Here is a 17,746-nt window from a genome sequence, read left to right as displayed (position 1 = left end):
ACCGGCGCCCTGGAGGGGGTCCGCTGTGGAGGACGACACGATGGAGGTGCCCTTCCCACACAAGTGTAGATACTCACTAGTCTCTAAATAATGATTTAGCAAGGATTAAAATGTGATTTAAAACAATGGTCATTCCCTTTTATTGACAGATTTAGTTCTCAAATCTCATTTATCTCATTTAGTACTTGAATGACATGATAATCAATAGTATCTATCATTTTTTGAAATATTTATTGATTAGCATCCAGTGAAATTAGCACTTCTGTACCGGGATTAGTGCATGCTAACGTGATCTATCTTCACACTCCTGTACAACAGAACACACAACGTGGACACACACACACACACACAGGCTCAGCCAACGACCATCGGGAGCCTCCTTGAATTTCGGAAAACCAGGATTTATAGCCGATCGGCTCCAACATGTGAAGCAGTAATATGAGGGGACTGTCTGTGTGTCTCTGTGTGTATGTGTGTGTGTGTGTGTGTGTGATTGTGTGTGTGAGTGTGTGAGTGACAGAGACCGCCACAACATTTGATAAAATACAACACCTCCATCATTACAAACACACACTCGTCTCCTTCGCCCTCACCTCAGATTAAAAAGTGAGACGGGCAATCCGCGCACACACACGTGCACAAGATACACATGTGACATGGACCCACATGGCTGATGCGAGAGCTTATTGGGGGAAACAGGGGGATGCACGGACACACACACACACACACACACATTTCCACACACGCAAGATGCAAAAGCAATGATGAGCGATGGAGGGAGGAGGGGCCGCGGCGGAGGAGGCGGGGGGGCTCGTTCCCATGGAAACTGTGCAGTCAGCACATCTGTACACGTTGTGTCCTCTCGCGTCGGCCTCCCACGGCCTCTCCTCCGCTGCAGCTGGACGTCACACACGCGAACACACACATGGCGCGCTGACCCCCATCGCCATAGTGACCAGCGAGCCCTACGCCCGTGGGATTCAACCCCCGATGTGTGTGTGTGTGTGTGAGTGTGTGTGCATATGTGTGCACATTGCACTAGGCAGTCATTGCCCTTTTTGTTTCATTCTATCCTCCACCCCTCCTTCTCTCTCTCTCTCTCTTTTCCCCTCCCTCGCTCGGCGCCCTCCCCCACGAGGAGAATCAATATGTTTTCAATTTGCAGCAGAGCCGTCCTCCTCTGCATTCTAATCGTCCCTAACTGGCCCTTTAACTCCCGCGGAGAGAGAGCGAGAGAAAGGAGCGTCCGACGAAGGCCGTGTCTCCTCATCATTTCCAGTCTCGCTCTTGCGTTTCCACCATGAAATGTTCTCCTCCTACCCCCTTTGGTACCTTCCCGTCTCTCCGGTCGTCCCGGAGAACGTGTTCCCAGCATTCTGCGATGAAGAGCGTCGTGGAATTGTGTTGAAAAGTCATAATTCGTGTCCAATGGGGATGTCGGGCGAGCCCGTGCAATTCCCCGCCTGGCCACCAGGGGGCGCAAGCGAGCACCTCCTGTTTCGTTTTCCTCCATCTTCCCCGTACCTGCTGTGTTCGAGGAACGTGGGAACATATTTTTCCAAATTGTCCGTCGTCACAAGCCGTGGGGTTGCGTGCATCAACGGTTTCTACGGCAACACAAAGGAGGGAGAAATAGTCTCCGCCCCCTTGCCTGATGGCCCCGCCCCTTCCGGGTAATCATTATTTTAGCGTGTCGTTAGCGTGACGCCGTAGCTAGCCTTTTTTACACATCGATTACATGTTCTATTGTTATTTCTTCTACATTATGCACAATGCGACTTTACTCTTCCTGGACAAGATGCTAATGTGCAGCGTTTGATTAAAAAACATCTCAATATGTGTGCATATGTGTGTGTGTGTGTGTTTGTGTGTGTGTGTGTGTGTGTTTGTCGCTATGTAAATCACAGTGACAGTGTCACACTTAATCCAGACCAGAAGGGGGCACCATGATGAGGTTAATGTGGCGTTTATTTGGGAAATCAATAATCCAGGCTTCACTGCTTGATTTCTATTTGTTGTATGATCAATGACTTTTCCAATCACATTGATCAATATTCATTCATTCGTTAATTCATTCATTAGTTAGCTAAACCGCTAACCCTGCATTCAGGCCTCCCTGTGGGACCTGCTCGCTCAACTGATCAATCAGTCATATTGGATTCCGTGTGAGATCCTGGTGATTATTGATCACCAATAACCGATAATCAAACGGGCTCCTTCACACTTCGCCCTCCCATCCCTCTGGACCCGTTGACTTTGCCCCCCCATTCCCCGTTACCCGGGAGACCGGACAGGGGGGGGGCAAATCTGGAGCAATTACCCCCCCAACAACACCCAAACCCCACGCGATTAACTCATCGACCTTGACCGTGACCTTGGTGCCGCTCTGGAGGCGGTTGCCATGGTTTCGGGGGATGCGACTAAACACCCATCGCACCTCCTCCGAATCCTGCGGCTGGATGACAACTACTTCCTGTTTTCCTGGAGCGAAACCCCGCCTCCTTCCGCTCCCAACCGTGGATGGAGGCACCTGGAGGCCTGAAGGTTCGGCCTCCTCGTGCCTCCGGAGGTCGGGGAAGGTCACACACACTTGTGGGAGCGTGTTCTTCCTCTCCTCCTCCTCGCCTTCGTCAGGCCTCCATCCGGCGGTCCGATCAGCACTAGATGGAGACACAGATCGCGGGATGGACGGAAGGGATGAAATTACATCTTTTGGGAAAAGATCGGAAATAATCGAACGATAATTCGATCGGATGTGGATTAACTGATTATGAACCTTTTGTTTTTTTTTTATATTTCGTTTCAAATTTCAAATTATTTTTGCTTTCATTTTATGTCCCTAATCATTTGTTTGTTTGTTTTTTTAATATTTGAATTATTTCAAAAATATTTTGCTATTTTTTTTTAGTCTTTTTCAGGCTGTTTTTTCAATTTTTAAGTGGGGTGGGTGGGACCAATTCCATGATGATGCTGTAAAAACTGTTCTCATAATTACTACATTTCATGATCAATTTTCTTTTCGATTTTCAAATTATTTTTCTGTGATTTTTTTTTTCCCTAAAGATATAACTTTTAAAATAATTTATTTGGCATTTTTCGCTGTTTATGACGTCTTTTTTGGGCTACTTTTCTATTTTTAAAGGGGGTGCCAATCCCAAGATGATGCTGTAAAAAAAAATCCTGAAAATATTCAATTTTATGATCTATTTTTTTTTTTTTGTCATATTCAACAACGACCCCGGAGTTATTCTTGTTCTGGTGAACCGGCAGTTTAACCGGTGATCTCGATGGAGGCTTTTACACTGCTGCAACCTCCCCGGAGACACTGACCTCTGTTTCTGGAAAGGAAAATCAAATATTAAACCTGCCCTTCTGCTAGTTAGCTTAGCACTATGAAAGATTAGCATGCAAGCTGTGTAATTAGCTTTTTTTTTTTTTTTTTTTTTTTCCCGGTTTCATATCTTTAACATAAAAAAAAAAAAAGCCGCGGGTGAAAGAGTCAAGCGCGAGACCTGCCCTCTTCCTCATCTGCAGGGAGATTAGCGAGGCGGCGGTCAGTAGCCGGAGTGCGGCGGCGACCGGAGGCTGCGGCTGCGTGAGGAAGACGAGCGGAGCTGAATGCTAAACGTGTCCTCTAGACCCCCTGGAGGAGGAGGAAGACGGGAGGGAGGGAGCGGAGGAGGAGGGCGGCCATCATGGCAGACTCCTCTCTCCTCCTCCTCCTCCTCTTCGTTCTGCTTCGCCACGTTCTCAGCGTGTCTTTAAGAGGCCGAGAACCTTCTCCGGGAGATCCAGGTGAACCTTTTTCGCCGATGCTTCGTCGACCCGGAGGCCGACGAAGGGTTAAGACCCGTTTGGTGCAGCGAGGGACTTTTTCAACCCCGAATACGCCGAAAAAAAAAAACAAAAATAAAGAGGGTTTCTTCCAGCGTTCAGACCTTCTGCCTTCACCTCCTCGTCGGGTTCCAGACGCCGAGCCCTGAGGCGTCCCGGTCTCACAACCTGGAAGCGTGGAACCTGGTCGTATGTGCAGTACATATGCTGCAGTACACGCAGTACATGCAGTACATCTGCTGCAGTACATGCAGTACATCTTGTGCAGCACATCTTGTTCCGTACATCTAAGGTGGTACATTCAGTCCGTATGATGCAGTAAATGCAGAACATGCAGTACATCAGATATAGTACATGCAGTACATTAGATGTAGTACATGCAGTACATCAGATATAGTACATGCAGTACATTGGATGTAGTACACGCAGGTCATTGGCTGTAGTACATTCAGTACATTTAATGCATGCATGCAGTATATCGTCCCGATCTCACGACCTGGAAGTGTGGAACCTTGCCGTATGTGCAGTACATATGCTGCAGTACATGCAGTACATGCAGTACACGCAGTACATGCAGTACATGCAGTACATCTTGTGGAGTACGTCCTGTACATGCAGTACATCTGATGCAGCACATCTTGTTCCGTACATCTAAGGTGGTACATTCAGTCTGTATGATGCAGTAAATGCAGAACATGCAGTACATCAGATATAGTACATGCAGTACATTAGATGTAGTACATGCAGTACATCAGATATAGTACATGCAGTACATTGGATGTAGTACACGCAGGTCATTGGCTGTAGTACATTCAGTACATTTAATGCATGCATGCAGTATATCGTCCCGATCTCACAACCTGGAAGTGTGGAACCTTGCCGTATGTGCAGTACATATGCTGCAGTACATGCAGTACATGCAGTACACGCAGTACATGCAGTACATGCAGTACATCTTGTGGAGTACGTCCTGTACATGCAGTACATCTGATGCAGCACATCTTGTTCCGTACATCTAAGGTGGTACATTCAGTCTGTATGATGCAGTAAATGCAGAACATGCAGTACATCAGATGTAGTACATGCAGAACATTGGATGCAGTACATGCAGTACATTGGATGTAGTACATGCAATACATTTAATGCATGCATGCAGTATATTCAAGTCCGCCTGATGCAGTAGATGTAGTACATCAGGTGCAACACATGCAGTACATCCGAACTTCCATGGCGGCGACTTTACTTCCTGGTTTCTCTTTGCTCTGATTGGACCAGATTTCCCAGCGTATTCCGGGTTCCCATTATGCCATTTTCTGATTGGCCTTGGAGTCGGAGGGCAACGGAGTCAAAGGCAGGAAGTAAATAGAGACGCCTGATAAAATAGGAGTCTTGGAGAACTTGTTTTATTTTGAAAATCCCCTTTTCGGGGAAATGGACTGGACTTCGAGGAGCCCAGCTGCTGTGAAGAGACTCATTGGGAGATACCAAGTGGTTAGAAGGGGGGGGGGCTTGAGGTGGTCTCATATTTTTGATTTTATTTAAAAAAAAGATTTTAAAATGAGGGAATTATATATATATATATATATATATATAAACAGGATAAATGATCAGAATTGATAAGATTGATAGCGCCGTGTGATGAATCAATAATCTGGCGACCCCCGGCAAAAAAATGTACCAAAGTTTGACTTAAAAATCAATCCAACTACATCAGGAGTAAATTGCAAACAAAGATAAATAAAGAATCAATTATTTAAAAAAAAAAAAAAAAGCTACTTAAAAATCGTGGATGAATTATTTAAAATAATAGCACTAAATTATTGAAAGATTAGGAATGCAGTTTTAAAACATGAGCAATAAATGGGCTGGAAATCAAGTTAAAGCAGACAAAAAATAAACAGTGACAAAATGAGTAAAAGTAAGGGAATAAATGAATTGAAAATACAGAAGTGCATTTTTCTAATCGAATAGGAATTTTTTTGAGAAATATCAATAAATGAGCCAAAAATACAAGTCTAAATACAGAAAATGAGGAATGAATTACTAAAAAAAATTGAATAAATTGTTAAAAAAACAGTAAAATACTATCAAACCCCCCCCCCCCAGAGTAAATTTTCACAATAAATAAGATGAATAACTCCATGTGATGAATCAATAATCTGGTGACAAAAAATAAAAAAGGTTAAATGCCTTTTTAAATGATTTCTCCAGGCCTGCTGCACTGCACGCCCCTCCTCCTCTTCCTCCGCTCTCTTGCCCATCACAAGAGGGAGACAGTCGCCGCGGCGACCGGCCAGGACCCGGCTGGGGGGGGCGATTTCAGCACCAGGGATGGAGCAGCGGTTGCCATGGCGGCGGCAGAGCTGGAGCTCCTTGACAGAAGCTTACTGAGAGGAAATTATGTTTTTAAAGGTGATAGATTTAATTGTGGGTTCAAATCTACTACACATAAACATACACACACACCACACACTCTCCCACATGTGCACACACACACACACTGCAATTTACAGTCTTGAATAAAAATGTAATTTTTTTTCAATTATTTTTTTTAATTTATTAATATTTTGAATTTTAAATATTCTTCATTTTAAAATTATTTTATTCATTTTAAATGATTTTCTGTTCAGGCGATGTTTCCTCACAACTGGATTTTTCTTTTTTTTTTCTCTTTTTTAAATTAAGGTTTATTTTCGGGGGGAGGGGGGTCAGCATCAGTTAACCCTTCATGTGCCGACCAAATATTCAGATTCCCCGCACGAGGCCTTCACTGACCCGTTGGACGTTACGACATCCCATAATATCCTCCTCCCTAAACTCACCCCATCTGCGGGAAATAATCAGCACGCTAATGATGATAACATGACCTCTTATTGATCCCTGGCAGAAGGTGGACACACACACACAAATGCACAAAAACACAGGAGGTCAAAGGTCATGCTCACCGCTTTATTAAAACAATTAAAGGAATCCTTTATACAAAAGAAGACAATTAAGAGGAAAATGAAATAAAAATAACAATAATAATCCCCTGTGATGTCAGAAATTCCTATATTCACATTATCTATTGATTGATAAATTGATTGATATTCTCATCAAGTCACATCTGTATCAATGACATCTGTTTCATTTTGATTCCAAGACTTCATCAATAACGAAATCCATAAATAATTGTGTACTCTTGTCACTATTATAATAAAAATGAATAGTAAGTTGATTACTTTTAACACATTTCAGTTTTATTTAATCAACCGATTCGAGATATTGAGGGGAATAAAATGCTTGTTTTTTTTCTTTTATTTATTTTTTTACTAAAATATTATATGTAAATCAATAAGAAACAGGAAACGGGTCGCTTGGAATGTGAAAGAGCGGATTTTTATTTCTTCAAATTTTATTTTATCTCTTATTTTTTAATAGGTCCGGCCGGGTCGGTGCGCTCCTGCTCGATGAAATTAAAAATTTAAAATAAAAAATGTAAATAAAAAAAACAAAAATGAGAAAAAAATAAAAAAAACGGCGTGACGTCACATTGGTGTGACGTAAACCTGCGGGATTTCAAAATAAAAAAATATTTACTTTTTATTTAAACGCTTTTTTTGTGCAAAATGGGTGATTGTACAGAAACCCCTTTTCTCCGGAAAGAAGAGAGGGAAAAAAAAAAAAAAAAAAAAAAGAAAAGAAAAACGCGGAAACGGCGGATTGACGCGCAACCAACCTGACATTTTATTTCATTTTCCTGCGCACGCAACAACCTGCCCCCCCCCCCCTCCCATCCCGCATCTCCCGCACGCACAAGATCCCCACACGCGTGCATTCATTCACGCACAAAAAAAAAAAAAAAACGTTTGGCGTGGAAAAATAAGAAGAAGAAGAAGAAGAAGAAGAGGAGGAGGAGGAAGAGAAGAGGAGGAGGAGTGTGACGGCAGCGAGCGTGCGCGTGAGTGCGTGCGTGCGTGCGTGCGTGCGTGCGCCCGCTCTTTCGCCTCGCGACGAGGAAGCGCGTCGGATTCCGTTGTCGGACGCACCGGAGCGGCGGAGGCTCCTCGGACGCCGCGGAAAGGGGGGCGGGGGGCCACAGCAAGAGGAAGAAAAAGAAAAAGAAAAAAAAAAAAAAAAGGAAGAAGAAGAAAGAAGAGAGATAAAGAAAGGGGGTCGGGGGGGGGGGGACGAAGATCTGCACGCGCACGTGCACGCGCCTCCTTCCACCCGCGTCTTCTTCTTCCTCCTCCTCCTCCAGCTCCGGCTGCATGGCCGCAGACGCCCGGCCTCTCCGCCTGGAAGATCCCCTCCGTGCACGGCGCCCCGCCGCCGCCGCCGTCGCCCGCCGGCCCCGGTAGCCGCCCCCCCCTCCCCTTCTCCCCCCCTCCGCCTCCTCCCCCCCCCTTCACGCCGCCGGCAGCCGCCGCTAGCCGCCGCCGCCTCCCCGGAGCTTCCCCGCTGATGGAAACTGGGGACCAGAATTTCAGGAAGAAGCAAATCTAAACCTTTTTTTTTTTTTTTTTTTATCTTTCCTTTTTTTTTTTTTCCCTCCTCTTCCTCCCGGCGTGTGTGTGTATGTGTGTGTGTGTGTGTGTGTGATGCTCATGGCTGATTATTTACCTTTCTGTCCTTAATTTTGTCTTCTTCCGGTGCTGAAGGGGGGGGAGCCGTTCTTTCTTGTCCTCTTTTCTTTCACATGTCTTCCCCTTCACCCCCCCCTTCCTCACCTCCACCTCCTTCCATGTGATGGTTTGATCTTCTCCTCCATCCATCCGTCCATCCTCTGTCCCTCCTCCACAGAAAATAGGCCAACTATCCCTCCATCCATTCATCCATTCATCCATTCATTCATTCATCCATCCCCCCTTTTTCCGGCGTGAATTAATTCCCCGCATGCTTGCGCCGGCGCCATCCGTGCACAGGTGTGTGTGAAAGTTTGGCCCAAACTAGCCTGTGTGTGTGTGTGTGAGTGAGGCTCTCCGTCCCTTACGTGTGTGTGTGTGTGTGTGTGTGTCACCCCAGTGTTCTCCAGGGGTCGAGGAAACGCACGCCGCTCCCGCCGACGCCCCCTTTTCTGGAAAGTAGGCCCGGACCCCCCTCACAACCCCCACCCCCGTGTGTGTGTGTGTGTGTGTGTTTTTTTTAGGTCGTTATTTTTGTTTTTTTCATCCGGGGCGGGGCTATTTTTTTTTCGCGGCCCCCTACGATTTTGAACCCGCCGCTCCACGGCCTCCTCGCTGCCACCGCCGCCGCCGCCACCGCCACCGCGCTCTTCCTCTTCTTCTTCCCCTCCCGGCCCGGCTGCCCCCCGCCCAAAACCAACCATACGATTTCCCCCGAGCTCCCCGAATTCCCCCGCCCCCCCCAGCGGCCCCCCGCTACCGCCGTCCGCCCGCCGCCGCCCACCCCCCGCTTTCCGAGCTGGCGTGGCGACGCAAACTCACAAATATTTACTTCCTGTACATCAAGAGGAAAGGGGGCCCCCCTTTCGTGGAATGTGGCAACATGGGCGTGTTTGACCGCGGAGTTCAGATGCTGCTGACCACGGTGGGGGCCTTCGCCGCCTTCAGCCTCATGACCATCGCCGTGGGAACAGACTACTGGCTGTACTCCCGCGGCGTCTGCAAGATCAAGAGCACCAACGAGAACGAGACCAGCAAGAAGAACGAGGAGGTGATGACACACTCGGGCCTCTGGAGGACCTGCTGCCTGGAAGGTGAGCCTGACACACACACACACACACACACGCACGCACGCACGCACGCACGGCGTTGGCGTACACCTTCCCACACACGCCGCGTCTATTCCTGTGTCTGCCGGAAGCTCGGTTGGCTTTTCCGTTGCCGCCGCCGCCGCCGCCGTGTCACGTCACGGACCGTGAGAGTCCCGTCGTCGTCGGCACGGCGAATCAAAGATGGCGGCGTCCGAGCGTTTGAGCGTGACGAAGAAATGGCCCTCGGGCGGCTGCGGACGTTTCCAGGACGCCGAACTGGTCCCCCATTGTCGGAAACTCCATTAAGATCGACTTGAGAGCTTTGCATTGTGGCGTTGGATGTGTGCGCGGGCGGCCATCTTGGCTCAAGCTAAAGACAGTTGCAGCGTTAGCCGTGAATTGAAAACAGTGTCAGTTGCATTGGAAGTAACATTTCCGAGTGTTTTTTTTAAAAATGAAAACAGGAAGTGACATCATCATTTTGTTAGAAGCTCCGCCCCCTTTGTGGTTGTTACGATACACCCACTTCCTGTTCCAGCAGGCGGGGGGTACTTTCACCTACCGGTCGTGGGTTCCCTTCACACTCGCCGTGCGTCTGGCAGGGCCGCAATCGAAAGAGCAAACACACACACGCACACACGCACACACACATATATTCAAGTACGCCTGCGTGATCCATCGCCAGCACAATGGGCTGCCCCAGATTCACCTGATTCACGGGACAAAGCCGTGAGCCGATGACACAGATTCGCCGCCCGCTCCCGCGATACACTTTGTCTTCCTCCCCCTTTTCCCATGAGGAAGAGCGCCTGCCTTGAAGTCATGCGGCGGCGGCGGCGGCGGCGGCGGCGGCGGTGATGGCGATAGCGGCAGGCGGGGAGGAGGGGACGGCGGCCGAGGCGCGCCGGGAACATCTGGCTTTGCGTGTCGCAGAACCCCCATGATCGGGGCACATGAATGATTCAGATGTGTGTGTGTGTGTGTGTGTGTGTGTGTGTGAGATGGCGTTCTCCGGAGCCCCCGGTTGCCATGGTAACCTATCGGTAACGTAGCCGCGTGTAAAACACGTGACCTTATCGAAAAGTTCCGTTGTAAACCAGTGCAATTTGATTGATGGCGGCCGCCGTGAGCCCGCGCGTGTCTGTGATTGGTCCTCGTGATTTGGCCCCGCCTCCTCCCGTCTCGGGGTCGCCGCCGTGCACCCACGCGGGAAAAGACGTCAAAATCGGCGCTGCGTTTGTGTCACCTTTGTGTGGGTTTTTGTTTTTTTAACTTCCTTGACGTCGACGCCCGCCGGTTGTCAAGGCCTTAACCTGCCTGCTGTTGCCATGGCAACCGTTCCCAGGGGTGAAAAGGTCAAATTGCGTCCGGATTCGAAGTCGGTACTTTTACGTTCGGCGCCAAAGACCAGATTTTCAGAGAGTGGCCGTCATGGCGTCGGAAAGCGAGATAATTTTTGAGGCCGGACGTTTCCGATCAAAAAAATCATTCGGAATTATGTTTCTTTTTTTTTTTCCTCAAAGCAAAAAAAATTGGCCTCGTATCGATTGTTAAACGATAAGATGGAAAATCTGAACCACCGAAGCTTTTATTGTGAAATTCTACATGTTTTTTTTAAGGCACGGCATAAACAAAAATACAGATTTAAAATAAACCATGGAAGTAAAGACGATAAAAGTGACAAAATGGTTAAAAAAAATACATATACAGTAAACCCTTGTTTTTCGCGGGGGTTTACGTTCCAAAAAGAAGGCAAAATCCGTGAAGTAGAAACCTTTAATTTTTTTACAATTATTATACAATTAAATACTCTATTATAAATTGCTGCTGTCGTCCTTATGTTTTTTTCTTCCTTCTTTATGGAACGAACGGAAGATTCATTAATTCCGTAATGCCGACCTACAGACGCATAGCTTTTAGCTTCCCTTAGCATGTCCAGAAGTTTTTTTATTTTTGGTGCTTTTGTCGCTCCAGAGCGTTTTGTCAACATTATGGGTTTTAGAGAAACTCGAAATCGCAAGAAAATTTGCACGTCCTTAATGTAAATTCAGCAAGCTGTTTTACGTACGTGTACATATTAAACTGCGACGTTATTGACGCACAGGTAGAGAAGAAGCGTAGCGACTTTTTTAGCCAATCAGAATGCAGAACACAACGCACCATGCAAATCCATGAAGTAGCGAAACCGTGAAAAGTAAACCGTGTTATAGCGAGGGATCGCTGTACATGTATGTATATATGTATATATAAATAAACACATATACATAATCCCATTCCTACTTGTGGAAGTAAGGTAGTACTTTTTGCTGATCGCGGGAACTTTCCGGCGCCGCTTCACCTGGAAGTGGGCGGTTGAACCTGAAGGTGCATGAGTGACAGGTGGCGCCGCCATTTTGGGGCGGGGCTTAGGGGGGGGGGGATAATGCGAGGGAAGCGGCATTGGCGAACACCTGCCGCCATGTGACGCGCCTCCTTCTTACAAGCTCCGCCCTCAGAGCTGGGATGAGGGGGAGGTTTTGGAGGTGTTGCGAGCGCCGCGGCGGCGGTGGCGGCGGCGGCGGCGGCGTGGAGGGGGGTTGAAATAGATGGAGAGAATGAGAAAGCACAAGCAGCCCTGGTTTGCTGTCACACCCCCTCAGGCTTCCTGTGCTATCTTTAACACGCAGGCCGAGGTCGGCTCCAACCTAGCCTGCCCCGCCGCCCGACTCTGGGCTTCTCTAGCTTTTTATTCCTGTGTGTGTGTGTGTGTGTGTGTGTGTGTGTGTGTGTGTGTGTGTGTGAGACGCACGCCGGCGATTGACATTGATTATATTAATCGCCGTGAGCTCGGTTGAGTTTCGCCGATCGCCGGGATCAACGGCTGCTAATTGAACGGAATCGGGCTGATAATGAAATAATCTGCTCAGACACACACACACACACACGCGCACACACACACACACACACACACACACACACACACACACACTTTATTTGTTCTGCATGTTTTTACTCGGCAGCTGGAGCTCAAAGTTCTGTGCAGATTCAACCTCATGAGAAACAAATACATACAAAATGTAGTACTACCCAAGTCTGTATGTAGCATACAAGTACTGCCACTACTAGCATTAAAAAATTCAGTGCAGTGGTTTCTATGCGTACTATGAGTATTATGGTCTGGATAAAGGTTCCTGCTGAGGTGTTCAGGTGATGGAACGTTTTGTTTAGAGGACGAAACTGTTGTATTTAGGTGATGGAACTGGTTTTCTTTTAAGGGACCGAACCTTTGCGTTAAAGTGACGGAACTCTTGTTTTACGGAGATGGAACTGTTGTGTCTAAGTGATGGAACTGTTTAGGTGACAAAACCTTTGTATTTAGGCGACTCAGCTGTTCGGGTGACGGAACTGTTTTTTATTGCATATGGAACGGTCGTGTTCAGGTGATGGAACTGTTGCATGTAATTGGCCAAACGACAGAACCTTTTTGTTCAGGGGAAGGAACTGTTGAATTTCGGTGATGGGACTGTTTTGTTTAATGGACAGAACCCTTGTGTTAAAAGGAGATGGAACTGTTTTGTCCAAGAGACGGAACTGTTGTGCTCAGGTGACAGAACCTTTGTATTTAGGCAACTCCACTGGAACTGTTGTCTTCAAGTGATGGAACTGTTGTGTTCAGTTGATGGATTGTTGCATACGAGTGACGAAACCTTTGTGTTGAGAAGAAGGAACTGTTGTATTTAGGTGATAGAACTCTTTTGTTTAATGGACAGAACCCTTGTGTTTAAAGGAGATGGAACTGTTTTGTCCAAGTGACAGAACTGTTGTGTCCAGGTGACGGAACTGTTGTGTTCAGGTGACAGAACCTTTGTATTCAGGTGACTCAACTGGAACTGTTGTCACTAAGTGATGAAATGTTGTGTTTAGGTGATGGAACTGTTGCGTATAGGTGACAAAACCGTTGTTTTCAGAAGAAGGAACTGTTGCATTTAGGTGATAGAACTGTTTTGTTGAAGGGACCGAACCTTTGCGTCAAAGTGATGGAACTGTTGTTTAAAGGAGACGGAACTGTTGTGTTCAGGTGACAGAACCTTTGTATTCAGGTGACTCAAATGGAACTGTTGTCTCTAAGTGATGGAACTGTTGTGTTCAGTTGATGGAACTGTTGCATATGAGTGACGAAACCTTTGTGTTCAGAAGAAGGAATTGTTGTATTTAGGTGATAGAACTCTTTTGTTTGAGGGACCGAACCTTTGCATTAAAGTGACGGAACTGTTGTTTAAAGGAGGTGGAACTGTTGCGTCCAACGGTTGATGGTACTGTTTTGTTTAAGGGACTGAACCATTGTATTTAGGTGACCCAACTCTTCAGGTGGCGGAACTGTTGCATATGAGTGACGAAACCTTTATGTTCAGAAGACGGAACAATTATATTTGATGACAGAACTGTTTTGCTTCATGGACGGAACTGTTTGTTCAGTTGACGGAACTGTTGTATTCGAGTGACAGAACCTTTGTGTTTAGAGGACGGAACTGTTTTGTTTAACGGACGGAACCTTTGCGTTAAAGTGATGGAACTGTTGCGTTCAGGTGGCAAAACCTTTTGCATTTAGGTGACTCAACTGGAACTGTTGTCTCTAAGTGATGGAACTGTTGGGTTCAGGTGATGGAACTGTTGCATACAGGAGAGGGAATGTTGTGTTGTAGCGATGGAACTGTTGCATACAGGTGACGAAACATTTGTGATCAGAAGAAGGTACTGTTGTTTAATAGGTGATGGAACTGTTTCTTTTAATGGATGGAACTGTTGCATATTAGTGGGAACTGTTGTGTTCAGAGGGCAGAACCATCAGGTTCGGAGGGTTCTTAGTGTCCCGCCGACGGAGCTGTTGAGTTCTATCGAACCCCGTCTGAAAAGATGGTACAGTCCGGCCTGTGACCAGATTTCACATTATATAGAAATTACAGATTATAAATATTAGATTACACAATCCAGATGACTGAACACAAGATAATAGATTACAGAAAAGATTACAGATTACAGAAGGAAAACGTAAGAATTTGAATTTAGTCTGAAAAGATGGTACAGTCCGGACTGATATGGGAAAAATTTGCGGACCAGATTACAGATTATAAATTGTAACTGACAGAATATTAGAAAATACAGATTACAAATAATAGATTACAAAATGCAGATTACTGAACACAAGATAACAGATTACAGATGACGGAGGACAAAATACAGATAAAATATCAGATTATAGATTACAAATTGTAGTTTATTGATTACAGAGTTCAGATATCAGGTAAAATGACAGATTACCGGTTACAGATTATAAATAACATTACAAAATACAAATGACAGAGATTTCAGTGTACAGATCACAGATTATAAAATACAGATTACAGATTACTTTTATTTCCCATGCAGAGATTACGATCCCGAGTGGGAAGAACCAGAACCTCCTTCAGCCTGGGTCACATGATGAGCTTCCACCTGGGTTGCCACACACACACACACACACACGCCCACACACACACACACACACCGAATGAATCACCGCTGTCACATTTTATTCTGTGTATTCAGCTGCAGCCTTCACATCAGGCTGCCCGCCATTAATCAATTTCAATCAATTGTAGAATCAGTAACTGATCACATATCATCTCGCCCGCTTTTATTTTAAAAGCTCCGCGGCAGAACCGATCAATAAATCAGTCAGAATGAGATTTTTTCTCTCAAATTAAAGATTGCCCCCCCCATCGATCGCCAATCAATGAGATGGAAAATCTGAAACGCTGAAGCTTTTATTTTGAAATTCTGGTCTTTTCCTGTAGGTGGACGGGTGGCTCACACACACACACACACACACACACACACACACACACACACACACACACACACACACACACACACACACACCTCAATCCAGCACACACCCCCATCCAACACACACACACAGCCATCAATCCAGTGCATACTCCATCCAGCACATGCACACACACACACACACACGCTCAGTCGAGCACACACTCTCCATCCGACAAACACACACAAATCTCCACCTAGCACACACACTCCTCAATCCAGCACATACACCTATCATGCGACACACACACACACACACACACCTCAATGCAGCACACACACCCCCATCCAAAACACACACACACACAGCCCTCAATCCAGTACACACTCCATCCGGCACACACACACACACACACTCAATCCAGCACACACTCTCCATCCAACACACATGCATACATACCTCAATCCAGCTAACACACTCCTCAATGCAACACAAACACACCCTTAATCCAGCACTCACACACATACACACACACACACACACACACCCCTCAATCCAGTACACATACTCTCCATCCAGCACACACAAGCTCAATTGAGCACACACACCCTTCATCCAACACACACACAACCTCAATCCAGCACACACACACTCCTCAATCCAGCACACACACCCTCAATCCAGCACACACACCCTCAATCCAGCACACACACCCTCAATCCAGCACACACACACACCCCCTGCAACACATACACACCCCCTCAGTCTAGCCCACACACACTCCTCAATCCAGTACACACGTACACACCCTCTCAATCAAGATGGGTGTGTGTGCACTCTCCATCCAGCACACACACATTCCTCCATCCAACACAACACCCTCAATCCAGCACACACTCTCCATCCGACACATACACACCCTCAATCCAGCACGTCCCTCAGTCTAGCACACACGCACACACACCCCAATCCAGCACACACACACCCTCAATCCAGCAAACACATACACACCCCTCAATCAAGACGGGTGTGTGTGCGCACTCTCCATCCAGCACACACACATTCCTCCATCCAACACAACAACACCCTCAATCCAGCACACACTCTCCATCCAACACACACATACACACACCACTCAATCTACCACTCTTTCATCCTCTTACACACACCCCTCCAACCAACAGCACACACACTCTTCCATCAAGCAAAACACACCCTTGAGAGATGGCGACCCAGTCCGGCGCTCGTCTGATGGATCTGGCGTGAGGCTGCAGACGTGACAGGTGGAGCTCAGCGGGCTCTAAACGCCGCCATTAATCCTCACCGCGGCGGTGCTGTGTGTGTGTGTGTGTGTGTGTGTGCGACAGCAGTTCCCCAGAATGAAGCCCCCGCTAGTTTGTGCTCTGTTAGCGCAGGAAGCTAACGCTGCTAGCAACAGGCCAAAGCCCCGCGTAGCCGCGGCGAGCTACTTCCTGTTTTTTTTTTTTTTTTTTTTTTCCCGCAACGGCGAAATATTTCTCGCGATGGAATCGTTGCCGGGTGGTGGGCGGCGGCGGCGGCGGCGGCGGCGGCGGCGGTGGCGGCGGCGGGGAGCGGGCGCTGCTCAGACAGCGCCGGGGTTATTTATGGCGATCATCAACTTCCTGTTAAGAAAATAAAAGACTTTTATAGCTTTGAAAGAGACATTTTAAAGTCAACCCCCCCATTAACTAATTGATGCGGTCATTCCACCCTCTATTTGAGACGTCCCTCCATCGGAGGTCCGTGGTAACCATGGCAACACGGGACTCCATTGGCAGCGCAAGGCCACCTGTCAAGCGGGCGTCCAGGCCTCTCAATCAAAGGGAGTGTTTACGAGCGTCGGTGAACCACCTGGGACCGACACACACCGCCGGAGGGGTGATCAGTCACACACACACACACACACACACACACATGCACGCACGCACACAGACAGCTGTAGTGAAGACATCACCGTTAACACACCGAACCTCCGCGGCACCAAATCATTTTTCTTTTATTGCCCTCCGCGTGGGGCTCGGTCTACTTCCTGGGCGCCACGACTCCGGCGGTGATGTCATCGGACAGTTCCCGTGGAAACGTGAACCTCGCCGCGGCGCATCCACAGCCGCACTTGCGTGTGTGTATGTGTGTGTGTGTGCATCCGCTGCAGAGGGGCGGCGCTAACAGGATCGAACCGTATGTATGAGTGTGTGTGTGTGTGTGTGTGTGTGTGTGTGTGTGATCACGCCGATGCACATGTGGTTCCTGTATTCAAAGCGTTTGATGTGTATTACACATTTATAACACATGCATTACACAGTAATTACACCAGGAATTTAATCAGTTAGATGTATGTATATACACGCTGTTATTACACGGCCACACGCTGTAATTACCGCGTAATAACAGCGTGGTTCCCGCCCCCGGCG

The 17,746-nt window shown here is 47.2% G+C and overlaps 1 protein-coding gene across 1 annotated transcript in view; it reads left to right on the top strand.

The window, feature by feature from the left end:
* The first annotated feature begins 8,128 nt into the window (after nt 1-8,128).
* Nucleotides 8,129-17,746, top strand: part of cacng2b (calcium channel, voltage-dependent, gamma subunit 2b) — a 32,013-nt gene continuing 22,395 nt past the window's right edge. The window contains exons 1-2 of the mRNA XM_086156447.1: nt 8,129-8,170; nt 9,286-9,532. Of these exons, the coding sequence (XP_086012573.1) occupies nt 9,322-9,532 (211 nt within the window). The 5' untranslated portion in view covers nt 8,129-8,170; nt 9,286-9,321. The remainder of the gene's footprint in view (nt 8,171-9,285; nt 9,533-17,746) is intronic.

The sequence above is a fragment of the Fistularia commersonii genome, chromosome 12 (assembly GCF_037954325.1).
Source record: "Fistularia commersonii isolate RoL2024-O1a breed Wild chromosome 12, RoL_Fcom_v1.0, whole genome shotgun sequence".
Lineage (NCBI taxonomy): Eukaryota > Metazoa > Chordata > Actinopteri > Syngnathiformes > Fistulariidae > Fistularia > Fistularia commersonii.
The sequence above is the reverse complement of the archived record's forward strand: the minus strand, read 5'-3'. Positions and strand labels throughout refer to the sequence as shown.